An 18,243-nucleotide genomic window follows, 5' to 3' on the forward strand; every position below is an offset into this window, starting at 1 on the left:
ACGTCCACAATACACATCTACAAGAAGATAGAAGATATTATCCTTTCGTTGGTGATACAATTTGGAAAAGCAATTAGTATTCTAGGCAACGCTAGACTCTACTCTGTATATCATTTATCAGCAGTCCGACATTGAGGTGTTTATGTAGGCCATATCTATATTTACACTACACGTGGCCAAAATGAAGAGTAACTAATCAGTTCATTTCCATTACATTCATCACATTAATTAAATAAATACTGTCTTCACAGTCTGTCTCGGATAGAAAATGTCGTACATTATTTAGATATCAAATAACTAATTTGTAATTCACATTTCAGTAATTTCAATAATTGTTACAGGTGTATCTGTGGCATCCAGTGTATTTACAATTACTGCGATGGCGGTCGATCGATACCTGGCCATAACTCAGCCCTTTGGGTTTTGTCGATGGTTTAATAAGAAAACTACGATAATTGTGATAATAGTGATGTGGATCACGTCAATGGTGGTTTTTGCGCCGCTCCTATTCGTTGGCGTTGCGAACGAGGATGTACTAACAGACAATCTAACGCTTGTATTCTGCCAAGAAACTTGGGATAATTTTTATATATCTCAGGATATATTTGGAATTGTGTGTTACATTGTAATGTTCGCCGTACCTGGTAAGTTACTGTTTACAATTCTGGACGCATATTTACGTAAACTAGCCTGCTGCTGCCTTCGGTATAGTTTGGGTATTGTCAAGTTTTTGATTTCTTTATAAGCATTGGAAGTCCCTGCTGTATTTACTGTTTCTTTTTTGCAGTGTACGATGATCAAAAACCAATACGGTAACGTATTATGTTTGAATTACGTAACAATTTACTAACGACGTTTTATTATGTACTATTGGACTTGTACTTATCGCTACGATCAACTACTTTAAAATTAAGACTGCTTAGTTTCACCTTCCAATAAGATTAATGGGCCCATTTTTAATATAATCTACCTAGATATCAAGGGAAAGAAAGGGAGACAATAGAAAATTTATTTTTCAGCATAGTATTCTACCAACATTATCTTGCAACTTTACATTCAAGACACTGATTAAGGCGGAAGTTGTTTGACAGTTACAAATTATTGCGTTTCGTTTTTATTGGCTAAGTAAATTAAATAGAAATGTCCCCTCTTGATACAATCATTAACTGCCTATTAACTAAAGCTTCTTATCATATATTTTTCTTGCAGGAGCGATAATGCTATTCGCCTATTCCTTAATGGGGAGGAAGCTGTGCTCAGTGCGACCACCATTTGACAACGAAGGCAGCTGTAGCACACAACAGGTATATATCTAAAATTAATCTCGATAATTGTTTCAAACGAATCATTGAATGCTCAAACGTAATGTTACTGGCGGATACAAAACACGTAGCTTTCACACAACCTGAGGTGCTTTAGTTGAATATGTAAATGCTTTGAATTCTTTCGAAGAAAGCCTTTTGATTCATTTTTTAATGCTTTTTTATGCCACCAATCTCAAACGACTTTTTTTTTATTTTCCCACATTAATCATAAACTGCACACTCAAGATTTTTCCGAGACGAATGACATCATGCAGCGTTGCTTTCTTAACCCGATCACTTCCTAAGATGTTATCTTACCTCGCTTTTACACGAGCATACAGTGGCTCACAGACTGGTATCTCGGATACACATTGCGTTTTATTTCCGTCTCTCGCTAGTCTCAGCCGCCCGGCGATTTATGACTTTGGGGGATTGATAGGCTATTGGTTCATATGGAACTGTTTAACATGAGGATACTTTTTCATTAGCACTGAAAATACTTTGCTAAACAATACCTCACTGCGCAAGAGCAGTTTAGAATGCCCAAGTATCTCGCATACAGTATCTCCGTGTAAAAAGCACTTCGTCTTAGCGCACAAAATATGAGAGAAAATTGGATTTCCATCAAAGGATCTACGCAAGCAAACTGTAATGCGTCGCAGAACCCGTGTAACTGAATCTTTCTCAATTTACCACTGTTTTTCATGTGCGGAACTATTTCGAGAAAAACCCTCATTATTGTGGGCAATTTGCAATCACTAGGTTTCTGCGAGGGCTACTCCCCTGATCACTCACATTTGTGGCCACCTACGATTTTGATACCGCAGCAAGTTTATCTTATCTAGACAAAGGCAAATTTTCGACCACCAAAACTATTGCAACCATATCTCGATTTTCATTAGAACCCTCGGCAAAATGAGATTTGCTGTAAACACTGCTTTTCAGATTTCAAATACAACCTACTGCTTAATTCAAATTTACGCTAATAGAGTGTTTGTATGTATTCCACGCACTTACAATATTAAATTTCCGTAGTTAAGTTTAAAATAGAAACTCCATTGTTGTCTTAATGAGCGTGTAGAGCTGCTCACGGTTTCTCTAACGTGATTTAAACGTTATATTCATATAAGCCGAAGTAACTAAAATTGAAGGCAAAACCGTTTCATCTTTTCTATCAGAACGTCATTTTTTGAGCAGATTTAACGATCATAAGAATTTGTGCGAAAGTTCACAAATGAGCAAGATATTGGAAACGATGTTCCAATAATCTTTTAATCAAGTTCTATTACGAACTGCCGATATAACCGCATTAACTAAAATACCGATTTTTTTCGCATCCTCGAATAAACTTATCACCGACTTTAGATTCAGTGGAAATTGAGTATTGGAAAAACACGATTTTATTATTACTTATAAAAAGATGAGATGAATAATTCCCATCTTGATTTACTTTTATTGTTTTCAGAGTTACAAACTGGTACGCGAACGAAAAAGGGTAGCATGGATCCTTCTACTACTGGCATTAGTATTCGCTTTTTGCTGGCTGCCTTATAACACCATAAACCTACTGATTGACACAAGAAACGTAAAATCACTTGACGTAATAGACAAAATGTCGACGATGAAGCCCTACATGCTGCTTTTAGGACATGCCAACTCAGCCCTTAATCCTGTCATATACTGCGTTATGTCTCGGAATTTTCGTAGATCCGTAAAGGAACTTATCTTCTTTACCAGAGTGAGCTTTGTGTCGCGTAGAAGTAATCGTATGCAGGTAAGATGATTATTTTAATTTTTCGCTTTATAATTTTAAATTATACTTCCAATTTTTCTACAACGCTGTACGGCGAGCTTTTAACAAGATGTCTCCGAAGTTAAATTATAGCGTCTTGGGTAGTTTAAATTGTAAATGGGCAATTAAATTCAAATGACGTTATGAGTTTAGCTCGTTTTTGTCCATTGCTCCAAACTAAATTAGAAACCAATTTTGTATCTAAATTCAACTTCGTTATGATAGTGAGTACTATACGAGGAACTAATAAGATTAAGTGCATTTATGGCCGAAGTTGATGATTCAACATTTAATTTGTCCTAAGTGTTGCTTCGACGATTTCCAGAACTTGCTATTGGTACAGTAATGAATACTTTACAAATATACTTTCGATGTAGCAATTAAATTATCGCGATACATTAAAAGCATTCTCAGTATACGCTATTTCAGAAAATAACGTTGTTAATTCATTATAAAGTATCATTTTGACAGTTGTATTGTTTACAATTTCCTCTTTTTAGCGCATTTTTGCAAAAATTTTTTTTTGTAAAAAGTAGCTTTTAATCTCACTTTGGCTGGCTGGCTGGCTGGCTGGCTGGTCGGCTGGCTGGCTGGCTGGCTGGCTGGCAGTAAATGCGCGCCCGTAGAAAAACGCTTGTAAAAAGACAAGGAGTGTACATGTAACTATCGGGGCCGTGTAATTAAGAACGTTAGGGATGGGGCTACAAGATTTGGAGTCGACGACATCTGGACGCCATCCCCGAGCGTATTATACTAACCTGGAGATTTTTCAGTTTTTATCTATCTTCTTCTACAGTTTTTCTCCGATTGTTTTCAAATTGGTGTCGTCGGGAAGATCTTGTCAACGCGCACAACTCCTGCGTGGCGGAATTTTGTTTTTTTTCCTAGGGGCGAAATAAACCACCTTTTGCGCGGCGCGCTTCGAGGGGTAGTCGACTTTGGGCGCCCAAAAGTTTCTTACAGCGCGAATCGCGGTCTCTCTTTCTCGTGTCACTAATAGAAGGTCGAGCTATGTGAAGTACCCAAAAGTTGAATACGATTTTATGCCGGGATTTTAGCGAAATCTACCAAAATGTGAATTACGAATGAACGGGACGTCGGAACTGTGTATCGACAAAGGGAATGTGGTAACCCCCGACGAGATCTTACTGATGGTGGAGTCGAAACTTCAAATCCGAATTGTTGCGGGTGATCAGAAGTGGGTGTCGACAAAGGGAATATGGTAACCCCCAAAGGATTTTACTGATGGTGGAGTCAAAACTTCAAACGCGAATTGCAAGTGCACGGTAAGTGAGAAAATGGTACCGACAAAGTGAACGTGGTAGCTTTCGGCAAGATCTTATTGATGGTGGAGTCAATATTGGCTAATAAAACACTGATCTGCCACACAAAAATGCGCTGAAGTCCCTTCGATCTCACACGAGGACTTTGATAATTTTTTTTAAATAATTTTGCAGTCAAATTACCTTATTTATCTGAATTGTTTAAATTTTTTATAAAATTTTTATAGAAATTATTTATATCGTTATCTGCAAAACAAATCTTTCAACGAGCACTACTAAATATGTAAAAAGCGATTCAACGATATACAAATATCTGTTCACTTATTATGAAATGTTACTCTGTACAATTTAATCCTCAAATATTAATTTTGAGTCTGTCCTTCTTTGTAGATGGTTATAACCTAATGGAATTATTTCCGTAACTTTGTGTATCCGTTAATGATGATGTAATTTATTTCAATTATGCAGATCGTTACGTGAATGTCCATGAATAAATATCATACTCAATTTCTGGAGCTTCCGTAAGCTTAGAGAGCGATCAACGTCTTCAAGCCTCTTAAAATTAGTAAATCAATGCAATGCAATAATTGGCAGGTTAGCGAAAAAATCAGATTTTGTGCAACTATTCTAAATAAGCAACATTTATATTATATTTGTTGCCACTCTGCCACAAAATTCTTTAGATGGATTTGCAAGCCGCTTTTGCAGCTCATTTTTAACGGTCTTATTTGATCGAAAATGTTTCCGCGTGGAGACGCCACGTCCCTGACGTTTTGTTCGAATGGCAGGCCTTACTATGTGAGCATATGTTGATATTCGAGATAAATATACTCCTGCGAGTCTCAGAATACTGTAGGGATGACTTCACCCGAAGATAGACAAGTCTTGAATTTTTTTTCAATGGGTGTGCTTGGTATGCTAGTAGATAAATCTGCCACTGGCAAGCCATGCTCTTTTACAAGTTTTGGATATGAACGCTTTTGAGGATGACTTTGCTGAAGGCCGTATTTAATGTACTTTTGGTAAACCCAAGGTACAGAATTATATCATACTAAAGCTACAGCGCATCTCAATGTGGGTATGAAATCGAGTAAATTTTCCTTTGAATTTTTCTTTTTTCACTACGAGTTGATTCTCTTGTTGTGCTTGTTTCCATTCTTCCTAGATGGCTATGACTGCTCCCAGTAGTGTTGCTGTTTCTACGAAATGCTTTTTATTTTAATCTCTTGACTCTAATGGCGTATGGCACCCATTTCAAATGTGGTGATTTTCCCCTGGCCGCCCTCTATTACTTTATTTACTATATTTTTAAAGTAATAACAGGGTGGCCACCACATTGAAATGGGTGTCACGCGCTTAATATTAGAGTTAAGAGATTAAAATAAAAAGAATTTTGTAAAAAACGTGGAAGTTTTTTATTTTTATTTTTTCTTGCAGAAAAGTTGACATTCATAAATAGCAAATTGTTTTCTAGGAATTGTAACTGTATAAAATTGTTCTCTTATTTTTATTTGTTATAAAGTTGCTTTGTTAGCCCAAATGTGACAGTGACAGTTCGAGTTAATTTATAATTTGTATTGTATTTTAGACAAAAATTGTTTAGAATTAAATTAAGTAAAGTTGAGTGTATATGTGCGGTATCTAAGGTTACTCTATTGGCCGTTAAAGTTGCTAGCTGTTCTTTCCTGGCGCTGAATCTCTCTTCATATTTGTCAGTAGCCTTGCTTTGCAGACTTCATTTTGGTTGTCGCCCAGCTCGTTGATTTTCTTCATTTTTTGGCGGTCTGAAATATATTTTTTTCTTACCTCCTATTATTTATTGCTGTTATGTCTGTTGCTATAGGGGTCGTAAATCCAGATAACTTTTATTTTTTAATTTGCGATCCCCATTTCCACTTGTACTTTGGTCGCAGCTTGTGCTTCTTCACTAACTTCAATTTTTATTTGAGATGCATCTTTCCATTCGTAATTGGGTCGCAGCTTCTTAGCTCGTAGCCGTATCATCTTCTAAATCATTTCATTGAACTTTTTTCCCTTTCCTTTCTTTTTTCTACGGTGTTATAAGGGGCGTGAATCCCTACTCTTCTTATTCGCGACGTACCTTTCCATTCGTACTCTGACTCGCACCATTTGCTGCCGGCCTTCACGATCTTCAGTGGTTGTCTCCGTTGTTGGCTCGAAGGACCTCGTTACGAAAAATAGTGCTTTTCCCTACTGGTTGCACAAATACTTTTGAGTGAATTTGAACGTGCGAGTATCGGCTCCGTAAAACTTGATAATTTTGACGGGAAGTAGCTATCATTTTTTCTTCAATTGTACTGGTCAGTGTGTAGTTTGAGGTGCTCTACTGTTGCATGTAAAAACTGTTATGTGGAATGCCAAAAAACTGGATTTTTGTGTTCACATGTAGCGATACGTGTAAGTCAAGGTTGTTTTCGTACTTTTGCGTGTTATTATGCGATTAGGGACACGTTATGAATAAATAGAATATACTATCTATTGGTGTAGCTGTATCGATCTTTTAATTACAATACTGCAATCATGGATCGTGACGATTTAATACACGAACAACGTTTCCCTGTATAACGAACTGCAATGTTTCAAAAGATGTGATATCAATGACCCGAATGGCAAGGTACTAGCTGATGATAGGACACCACCCCTGGCTGGGAAGTTGCAGACTGGGCAAAATCATCCACCGCCGGTTAAGAAACAAAATATTTTGATCCTAGCTGATAGCCAAGGAAGAAATACTGCTGTAAAATTCCGGGATTTATTACCATCCAATAAATATTCTGTTTTATGTATCTTCAAACCTAATGCCTGTTTTGATGCAGTAATATTTAACTCGAGTGGGTTGTACGCGGGTTTTGATAAGAAAGACTACGTTATAATTTTTGCGGGTGCCAATAATGCTGCTAAACACAGACCACTGAACAATGATACTCTCGAAAAAACGTTTTCTTCCTTAGTTCACACTAATTGTATTTGTGTAAACGTGCCGTACTGTAATGACAATAAGAAATATAATAATTGTGCATACAACATTAATTACCAATTACTACGATGTTGTAATAATTTAGATCATGTCCTCTATATAGATGTTAATGATATGTTAGGTTTAAGTCGTAAATATCATCGAGGAATTCATTTAAGTGATAAAGGTAAATCTTTCTTAGTTCAGTACATTGCAAAGAACTTCATTCTCTGCAAAACCCTTAACTATCGGTTTGCTAAATCGAATTTAATTTATATTACTCCCGATAATAATGTCGACTATTTTTTTGCGTTGGATCGCCCCATAACACCAGCAAAGTAAATGTTAATCATACTAATATAAATCATTCACTAGTTAGTAATAAGGTAAAAAAATTGTTTAATGTTTTCCATATAAATGTACAAGGGTTAACCAACAAACTAGATGAATTATCAATTTTTGCAAATGAGAAGGAATATGATATTCTGTGCATCAGTGAACATTGGTTCTTACTTGATACTATATCAACCGCACCTCTTTACAATTATCAACTAATATCATATTTTTCCAGAAAAACACACGATCATGGTGGGGTTTGCATGTACTCTAAGATAGGTGTTCCATGTAAGAATATTGATCTATCAAACAACTGTGAGGAAATCCATGCTGAATTTTGTGGACTGGAGGTAACTGGTAAAAGTTTTCTGTTGATTACGCTATACCGATCAAGTGCAGGAAATTTTAATAGGTTTTTAACCTTATTTGATCAACTTTTAAATGATTTTTGTGTAAAGTACTCCAAAATTTGTGTTTTTGGGGATTTTAATGTACATTTTGATGGTAACTCAAATGCCTTGCAGGAATTAAATAGTATTATCAATAGCTTCGGTCTTATTACCACAATCCAAGATTACACTCGAATTACGAATCACAGCAAAAGCTGCATTGACAATATTCTTACCAACATTGATCCAAAAGATATAGAAACTGGGGTAATCGATCCATGCCTGTCTGATCATTTTGGACAATTCATTAAATGTAGTATAACTACTAATGCAGTAAATCAGGGGAGTAAAGCTGGAAGAATCACTTCAAGGGGAATAATTGACCTCAAAACATTTTTAACCAACACCTATGGATCGACCTTTTACGATTGCGATAACGTAAATTTCCTTACAAACTTTTTAATTAACTCATTGTCAAACACAATCCGCAAAAACTCTCCTATAGGGAAACTTATAAATAACTCACAACCAATTAAATGGTTTGACTCCAAACTGAAAAAGATGCGTAAAACTGTATCAATTCTAAAGGATGTTAGCAATTGCAATCCAAAAAATGATGCGTATCGTCAAATATTTATAAGCGCTCGTCAGGCGTATAGGAAAGCAATCGTTTCTACTAAACAAAAGGCTTACAGAGATTATATTAAGAATTCTACCAATAAACAGAAAGATATTTGGAAATTAATTAACTACGAGAGAGGCCTAAGCAGTTCCACGAAATCGGCTCCAGTTATAGCACTTGACACTCTTAATACGTTTTTTCTAAATTCTGCGGTTGAAATTATAAAGACCATACCAAATGTCAATTCACATACTTTTTTGCACTGCATTCCTCCAAATAGAACATCGTTTTTCCTCCAACCTATTGTAGAGCAAGATGTAATGGAAGCAATTAATAAAATGAAAAAGTCGAGTAGTTTAGATATATATGATTTTAACAGTATCATTGTTAAAGAAATTAGCTTGGAAATATTAAAACCTTTAACCCATATTTTCAATGCTTGTCTAAGGCAAGGTGTATTTCCGGACTGTTTAAAGCACGCAAGGGTAGTGCCTTTACATAAAAAGGGAAGCACAAGTGACCCGGGAAATTATCGCCCTATATCAATTGTACCAGTGGTAGGAAAAGTTTTTGAAATAATTTTGAAAGATAGGTTATCTAAGTTTTTAGAGGCACAAGGTGTCTTAAACTGCAACCAATATGGTTCTAGAGAGACTCGGTCGACCATACATGCCGTTTCAAAAGTTGTCGAATATGTGGTCGAAGGGCTCGAGAAAGGCGAGCATGTAGGCATCACGATGTGTGATTTAAGTAAAGCATTCGATTGCGTATCGCATAATATATTGATTGATAAACTCGAAAAATACGGAGTCAGAGGTGTGCCCTTAAAATTAATAGAATCTTATCTGAGCGATAGAAAACAATGTGTTAGCATTGGCGGTAGTGCATCAGCTATTGGAACAGTCACTCATGGTGTACCGCAAGGGTCGGTTTTGGGACCACTGCTGTTCGTGATATACATTAACGACTTTCCAAACTTCCTTAAACCAAACAACAGCGTTTTATATGCAGATGATACCACTTTGGTCTCAAATGCTATTGACTGTACAGTTCTAGATAAAAATATGGCGTCTCTAAGACTTAGGGCTGAAAGTTGGTTTATAGCTAATAAGCTAAAACTAAATAGTAGTAAAACAAATGAACTATATTTTTCGTGTCAGAATGCACCTAGCTTAACATCAAGTTTATTAGGAATCACACTTGACAATAATTTAAATTGGAAAGGCCATATTGACCGCTTAGTCGGAAAACTGTCGTCTGTTCTTTTTGTTATTAGACGACTTAGAGTATTAGTAGATAATCTCACGCTAATAATAACTTATAAATCACTGTTCCAATCTCATCTTTTATATGGTGTAAGTTTATGGGGAAATGCAACTACGACTACGACAATTAGGATTTTTAGATTGCAGAAGAAAGCAATACGCCTAATGAAATTTGCCAATCCATTCGATCATTGTAAGCCCCTATTTATAGAACTGCAGCTCTTGACATTGCCATCTATGTACATTCTGGAAGTATTAGTTAATATTCATAAAAAATCATGCTTGATGACAACGAATAGTCAATTTCACAATTACAATACCAGATCTAAAAATCAACTCCGTACCACAAGGTTCAGGCTAAACAAATCAATAAAAAACTCTCTTAATGTTAAACTATATAATCCTTTGCCGGACAAAATAAAAAGGTATAGTCTAAAAGAATTTAAAAGCGTACTTAGGAAATATTTCTTAAGTAAAGCATTCTATTCCGTCGAAGAGTACTTGTCAACCATCAGGGCGGACGTGTTCTGGTTTTAGCTTCCGTTTTTTTTTTACCTATTTGTTTTTAAAAATTTGCTTGCTGTTTTTTACATAATTTATTTTTTATGTTTTAGTGTCTGCATTTATTATTATATTATTTATATATATTGTGTATATTTCGACGTGTCGAAACACTCTTGTGAAATCCGACGAATAAATATTATTATTATTATTATTATTATAAATATTTATTAATTTGTTTTCGGCAACATGTAAAAAAAAAGTTAAAGTAAATCGAACCACGGAAGGAAGTTTGTTTACAAACATTTATGGAGAGTAGATTGAATGTTGGGTTAATTGAAAATGCGTACATGCCTTTTGTTTTTAAAAAAATATTTTGCTGCATTGAACATCTACAATAAAGGCATAAAGGCTAGCTATTCTCCTTAGATATACGCAATTTTCGAGGGTTAAGTTTAACTGTCCATTATTGAAACAAAGCGAATGAGCTTTCCCGAGTAAATATAAAAGATGCCCAACGAATTGATTGATGTTATTTAGGCTGCCAATTAATTTAAAACATTAATCAGCAGTCACGCTATTGAATCATAAATCTGTATTCGAGTATAAAGAATATTCCCCAAATTCCGCTTAATACTTTTTCTTAAAGAAGGAGTATGTACAATATCTACAAACTCCTTGGCAATTAAACCAATTTCCTCTATTATTCTACCGCATTAACGAAATTTGACGTAGGGTATGTTTGGGGTCCTGGATTAGGTTGCATCATTCCTCCAAATTTGGTGGTTAACTGTATCTTTATTGTCCCGTTTATGTGCACTGAAATGATCTCCATTTCGCTCGATATCACTCCCCTCACGTTTTATTGCTGCAGGTGGGCAATTCGTTACGAAATTACTACTACGGTTCCTTTAACATGAGAAAAAGTTGTGTCACTATGTTCATCGTCCTTAAGTTTGCGAAGCCAATTCACCTTGAGTGTCGCTTTATTTTTGGCACGCACGAAGCAGTCGCAACATTAATTGGAAAAGATCCGTACTTTCTCAGAGCTTTGAAAGGAGATTTTTCGAACTTACTACCTATAACAGTATAAAGAAAGTTAGTAATTGAAGTGTGCGTTGTATAACTTTGTTTTAGAAGGAATAAGGGCGCAAAATTGCTCTCTACTCTTAAGCCGAACTTCTCAAAGTGTTTAATATGGCCATAGGTAATCGGCAGTGACAAACGGCATCAGAATACGTACTAGCAATTTCACCTTTTGTGAAGCGTGAATTGAATAAGGAAGGTCGTTTTGGGTAATACGTATACGTATTATTAAGGGGTAATACGTGCCTAATTTGGGAAGGTCGTCCTTGTGTTATTTCATTCAAAGCAATTACAAGCGAACTATTCTCACTGGACTTGCCCACCCTTAAAGTTTAATCATAGAAGTATTTTTTTGGGTATAGGGGAACCTTCTCATTCGTGCAGATTCCAATATTCACATATTCCCGTATCTGTAACTAACCTGGTTCTCCTTTTTTATTGGTGTTGTTAAACAGAAGAGTATTTTTTTCGTGAAAATAGCACACATCCTCTAAAAATTCCCGACATACCCGCTTGACCATAGGAGTGCGGAATTTCGCAACTATAGTATATTACAGTACAAGTGGAGAAACTAAAAGTTTCACTCACGCTGTGTCGAGATTACACACGAGGCGTAGCCGAGTGTGGAACGACACACAAGTGAGTGATTTAGTTTTCCACGAGTGCTGTATAGCGTTTTGTTCAATCCTGTTACTAATAAAAATTTAAAAAGAAACAGTTAGTTATTTTTTAAGCATCTGAAAAAAACATAGTAGGTAATTTTCGTTGTTATGGTTCCCATGAGACCTGCGTAAAACAATTGACACAATCTGTCAACAAATTATAATTGTAGCAAAAGTGTGCGCGTTTACTTAGATTTCCAAGAAAATGGAAGATGAAAATAGTGTATTTGTGCCAGATAACATTTTGGAAGAAGCGAATGCAGCGACATTTAATTTATTACCGAAAAAATCCAAAGACAGATACATCAAGGAGTTGGAAATATTTCGGTCGTGGATGGAGAACAGAAACGTAAATGTTGTAATTGAAGAAGTAGTGGTTGCTTATTTCAATGGATTGATACAAAAATACGCTGCCCCTTCTTTATGGTCTGTATTTTCGATGCTTAAATGCACCCTATTTGTTTTTGAGAAAGTGGACATAAGCAAGTAAGTTTTAGTTCATTATTAATTTACTGGTTGTAATATATGAAATGTTTTAGGTTTAAAACCTTGTTCGCGATTCTAAAAAGTAATTCTAAGGGTTATCAACCTAAAAAAGCGAAGACATTTGATCAAAGAGAAGTGGAAGTGGAAAAGTTCAAGTCCCTGGTATCAATCAACCAATTTTTAACAATTGAAATGTTAATTTTCATATTTATAAGTAATTTTGTTGCTTTGTATCTATTAGTGATGAATTATGAATAAATAAAAGTTCAGCGTATGTGTACCTATTATGAGTGGGTGAAAATTTTTCACTCACTCTTTTCGCTCACCCGTTGCTATGGAAATAGTTTGAATGGGTAAAACAAACACTTTCACATTTGGTATCTAAGTAAGAAACACTTGTTTTCAATGACAGGATTGAACAAAAGATATTTCAATACTAAAATATTTAAATCCGAGTTTTAATTATTTTAATAAAAATAATAACGAAAGTATAAAATCGTATAAGAAGCTGGTCATAACTGCGATAACGCGTGTACGGCCCCCGTCCCTCGATGTCTTTTTGCATATATATATTCACTTCAAAGCTCTTGTTACTATACATTGCTAAATGAATAAACACTGGCATGTTAACACTGAAACTTTCGATCGAATGTAGGGAATCTACTACCTTAAAATCTACTATTCAGAGTGGATATGATAATAATAATAATAATAATAATAATTCCCGGAGACTGAGGGTTTCATGTTAGCAATACAAGACCAGGTCATTAATACACGCAACTATAAAAAACACATACATAAAGACAAAACAGTGACAAACGATTCTTGCCGACTGTTCACAAACATCAGAAACAATCCAACATATAATATCGGCATGCACACGACTTGCACAAACTCAATACAAACATCGACACGATCAGGTAGCTAAAATCATACATCAAAAATTAGCACTTAAACACAATCTCATAACAGATACGACACCATACTACAAATACACGCCACAGATCATACTTGAAAACAACACACACAAATTATATTGGAACAGGACACTACTCACAGACAAAACTATCCACAATAATAGACCAGATATTACACTTATAGATAAAACACAAAAATCCATTTGTATTATAGACATTGCCATACCCAACACTAACAACTTAACTAAAAAACATGCAGAAAAACACCGTAAATACACCGATATAGCTATCGAGCCTAAGACGCAATGGAGAATGAAATCTACTGTTATAGTTCCCATTATTCTTAGTGCTACCGGAGTTATACCAAAGACAATACACCACAATTTACAACTATTAGGTTTGGACAAAAACACATACAAACATTTACAAAAAGCAGTCATTATCAACACATGCCATATTGTTCGTAAATTTCTAAACATAACACAAGATACTAGAAATGATCCACAACGTATACATGTAAACAACAGCACTCCCTCACAACACGGTACACAACATACTGTAATATCTCCACCTCTAACCCAGACAAACACACAAATACAACTTACCGAACAAACAAGTACAACAAATGATACAACATATACTACATTCAGAGATTCACCTCTGAAGCAAACCACATTATCACAACCCATTAGTATTCAGCCCAAACGCAAAAGCCTAAACAGCACTTTAGACTCACAACATGACACACAACATACTGTAATATCTCCACCCTTAACTCAACCAACCACACAAACACAACTTCCTGAACAAACAAACGCAATAAATACAAGTAACGCAACATGCACTACAAAGACGCCCTCACCCAATAAGTTACACGGCCTAGCACAGCTAAAAAACACAATACTCTTTCCTCTCAGAAACACACCTCGTTATCACAACCCACTCGTACTCAACGCAAACGCAGCAACCTTAACAGCACTAGAGGCTCACAAAATACCGTAATGTCTCCACCAAAAACCCAAGCAACAACACAAACACAACCTCTAGAACAAAGAAACACCATAAATACAAGTAACGCAACTTGCACTACAAAGACAGGTCCACCCAATAAAGTTACACGTCCTAGCACAATTAAAAAACACAAAACTCCTTCTTCACATAAACACACCAGGTTATCACAACCCACTCGTATTCAACCGAAACGCGAAAACCTTAACAGAACTACACGCTCACAACATACTGTAATATCTCCACCAAAAACCCAAGCAACCACACAAATAAAACCTCAAGAACAAAGAAACACCATAAATACAAGTAACGCAACATGCACTACAAAGACAGGTCCACCCAATAAAGTTACACGTCCTAGCACAGTTAAAAAACGCAATACTCCTTCTTCTCAGAAACAACTCACTCGTATACAACCCAAACGCAAAAACCTTGACAGCACTACTAGCTCACAAAATACTGCAATATCTCCACCAAAAACCCAAGCAACCACACAAATACAACCTCAAGAACAAAGAAACACCACAAATACAAGTAACGCAACTTGCACTACAAAGATAGGTCCACCCAATAAAGTTACACGTCCTAGCACAGTTAAAAAACACAAAACTCCTTCTTCACATAAACACACCACGTTATCACAACCCACTCGTATTCAACCGAAACGCGAAAACCTTAACAGAACTACACGCCCACAACATACTGTAATATCTCCACCAAAAATCCAAGCAACCACACAAATACAACGTCAAGAACAAAGAAACACCATAAATACAAGTAACGCAACATGCACTACAAAGACAGGTCCACCCAATAAAATTACACGCCCTAGCACACTTAAAAAACACATAACTCCTTCTTCACAGAAACACACCACATTGTCACAACCCACTCGTATACAACCGAAGCGCAAAAACCTTAACAACACCACAGGCTCACAAAATACTGCAATATCTCCACCAAAAACCCAAACAACCTCACAAATACGACCTCAGGAACAAAGAAACACCATAAATACAATTAAAAAACACAAAACTCCTTTTTCACAGAAACACACCACGTTATCACAACCCACTCGTATTCAACCCAAACGCAAAGCCAAAGAAACACTTACACAATAAACTCAATTTAATAAAATTACAGGAATTATTATAATGATATTTTTGTTTTGTTTTCTTCTTTCCTGATAGCGTTGACTATTGGGGCCATTAATAGCTATGTTGGTAAGTATGAATTACATACTATCCCTAGATTTCCAATGTGAGTGTGTGAATATTTATTTTATTCCCTTCACCAGACACAGACACTAATCGTTACTTGATTTTAATCCGTGCGATTAGTTAACCAGGCTAGACCTGAGTTCTCACAAGAAACACCGACCATAATAATAATAATAATAATATTTAATTGCCCAACAGTTAATTGCATGTAGCAGGAGTTGGCGTGAGACTTCTTATTCACAAATACTACGGTCGACAGACCAGCTAAATTATACTAAATTATGCAAAGTGCTAATGAAAATAATAAAAACTCATTACGATGATGTTACAAAACCTTACAAAACAACAAAAGTTATCAAACTCGTGCTTTCTATATTTATAAAACATACATTGTCTAAGATTATAGGACGATATCTTTGAGAGACTAGAAGAGGCCGAGTCGAATTTATGCCGAGCATTCGTAGGTCTTATGGTGGGTTTATACAATCATTAACATGAATTCACTATCATTAGATCATTAAGAAACGGTCAATAGAAGCAATGGTAATTGTGCGTCGCTAACCAACAAAACCATATCTTTATTTCTATTGGCTATTTCTTATTATTGTAGTGATAGTGAACTAATGATAATAATTGTATACTTTGTTTGTTGTTTTTCATTTGATAAACGGCTACACCAATGCCGAACGAGGCGAAGGCGAGTTCTGCATAATACGTTGTATATTGTCTAAGATTATAAGACGATATCTTTAAGACTAGAAGAGAGTGAGCTGAATTTATACCGAACTCGCCCTCGGCTCGCTCGCCATTGGTAGGCATTGTCTTCCAGGTCAGATTTTGTCTGCTCGAATTTCTTATTGTCATTTGATAAAAGGCTGTACCAATGCCGAGCATTGTCTAAAGGCTAAATTATAGGGCGATACATTCAAAGACTATAAGAGGCCGAGCCGAATTTATGCCGAACTCGCCTTCGGCTCGCTCGACATTCGTAGACACAGTCTGAAACGGTCAGATTTAGGGAATGCAATCCCGCAGCAATATTTCGATCCCGGTATTTGCGGGATCGTTAGATGTTAATCCCGCGGGATCCCGGTATTTGCGGGATCCCGCATAATTTTAAATGTATTGGGATATAAAGCAATTTTGTGTGGTTAACCGAACATCCTCGCACAAAAAACATAGTATTTCCCGGAAAGAATGCGTCACATCCGCCCTCGTTTCTTATCACTGGTGGTTCCTCCATGTCTATCTGGATTTTTAGAATATTCTCTATAATAGTTCCATATAGCCATTTTACTACTGAAGTCTTTATAAATAATGGACGAGTTCGACAACTTGTCTATAAGAATAACGGTACCTACGTTCAAAACAATAGCAAAATAAGTCAAATTTTCGGACTCGCTAGCTGTTTAACAAAGTTGATAACGTAGGTACAAGTTAGCGCGTAATTATTGCATGAAGCCCAACAACACACTAGTGACATGGTATTGATTTATTTATTTATTTATGTATTTATTGTCCCTATTGTTTTAGACCAGGGGTCGTCAACCTATTGAAACGGAAGAGCCAAAAATTACAATTTACAAAATTTCTTAGTTTTTAAAGAGCCACAAAAAATTGTTGATTCAATATTATAGTATTTGGCTATATACAGGGCCCTGCAACAGTGCATCGGTTTTTCCTACATAGCTGATACCTGGTAACAAATATTGGTGGTTGCGGATCTACAGAAATTATTTTTGAATGTACAGGGTGTCCCATGTTTACGATGTCAATAAATAACTGAACTGTTTAAATAGAACATCCTGCATATTTTTACTTGTTTCAATGCCATTTGTTCAAAGTGCTATAACTATTTTTTTTCAAATGGAACTACCACTATTTTATTTTGCTATTTGATTGTCTTTTGTGTTCTCTTCAATGTTTATAAGGGGTGCTCTGTGCTTAAACCCGCAGTTTTTATGTTATTCAATATTTTTCACAAAAAAAGTACCTACTCATTAATTAATTACGTGTTTATACATCGGAGTAGGCTGCTGTAATAAAAAAACAAAAGAATACCAGAAAGTAAACAAGTGTCACAAATTAGATTTGCTGCAAGTGTACTTTTGATTTCGTAAACAAATAAGATTAATTAAATAGGCGAATTTCGAACAAATAAACTACTTTGTTTAGATAAATTCGGAGAAATTACATGAAAAGAGCCGCATGCGGCTCGCGAGCCGCAGGTCGCCGACCCCTGTTCTAGACAATCTAGACCCTCAACAGGCTTAAGCCCAATTACAGAGTGACCCGTATAATGCTTTTTAGAGGTGCCCCTGTAGAAGGTAGCCGGCAGAATGCTCGAAACTGATCTAAGGTAATTTCCATCTCTGCTTCTTGCAGATGATTGGTA

The 18,243-nt window shown here is 35.9% G+C and overlaps 1 protein-coding gene across 2 annotated transcripts; it reads left to right on the top strand.

Annotated features, from left to right (window-relative positions):
* The first annotated feature begins 228 nt into the window (after nucleotides 1–228).
* On the top strand, nucleotides 229–10,499 carry LOC116182126 (mu-type opioid receptor-like). 2 transcript variants are annotated; one of them, XM_031502626.1, is made up of 4 exons: nucleotides 229–644; nucleotides 1,210–1,304; nucleotides 2,770–3,078; nucleotides 7,928–10,499. In XM_031502626.1, exons 1-4 carry the CDS (start codon nucleotides 380–382, stop codon nucleotides 7,964–7,966), a joined length of 708 nt encoding a protein of 235 aa, XP_031358486.1. In that variant the 5' UTR covers nucleotides 229–379; the 3' UTR covers nucleotides 7,967–10,499. The 2 variants fall into 2 exon arrangements, with proteins under 2 accessions (XP_031358486.1, XP_031358487.1); XM_031502627.1 differs by lacking the exon at nucleotides 7,928–10,499 and having other exon boundaries at nucleotides 2,770–2,904; nucleotides 2,951–3,078.
* The last annotated feature ends 7,744 nt before the right edge of the window (nucleotides 10,500–18,243 follow it).

This window comes from Photinus pyralis, unplaced genomic scaffold (assembly GCF_008802855.1).
Source record: "Photinus pyralis isolate 1611_PpyrPB1 unplaced genomic scaffold, Ppyr1.3 Ppyr1.4_unclustered_Scaffold3873, whole genome shotgun sequence".
Classification (NCBI taxonomy): domain Eukaryota; kingdom Metazoa; phylum Arthropoda; class Insecta; order Coleoptera; family Lampyridae; genus Photinus; species Photinus pyralis.

Coding starts and splice junctions, on each gene's coding strand:
- LOC116182126 (XM_031502626.1), top strand. CDS start 380: ATGGCGGTCGATCGATACCTGGCCATAACTCAGCCCTTTGGGTTTTGT. Junction 1,305..2,769: donor GCAGCTGTAGCACACAACAG/GTATATATCTAA, acceptor TATTGTTTTCAG/AGTTACAAACTGGTACGCGA. Junction 3,079..7,927: donor GTAGAAGTAATCGTATGCAG/GTAAGATGATTA, acceptor ATATTTTTCCAG/AAAAACACACGATCATGGTG.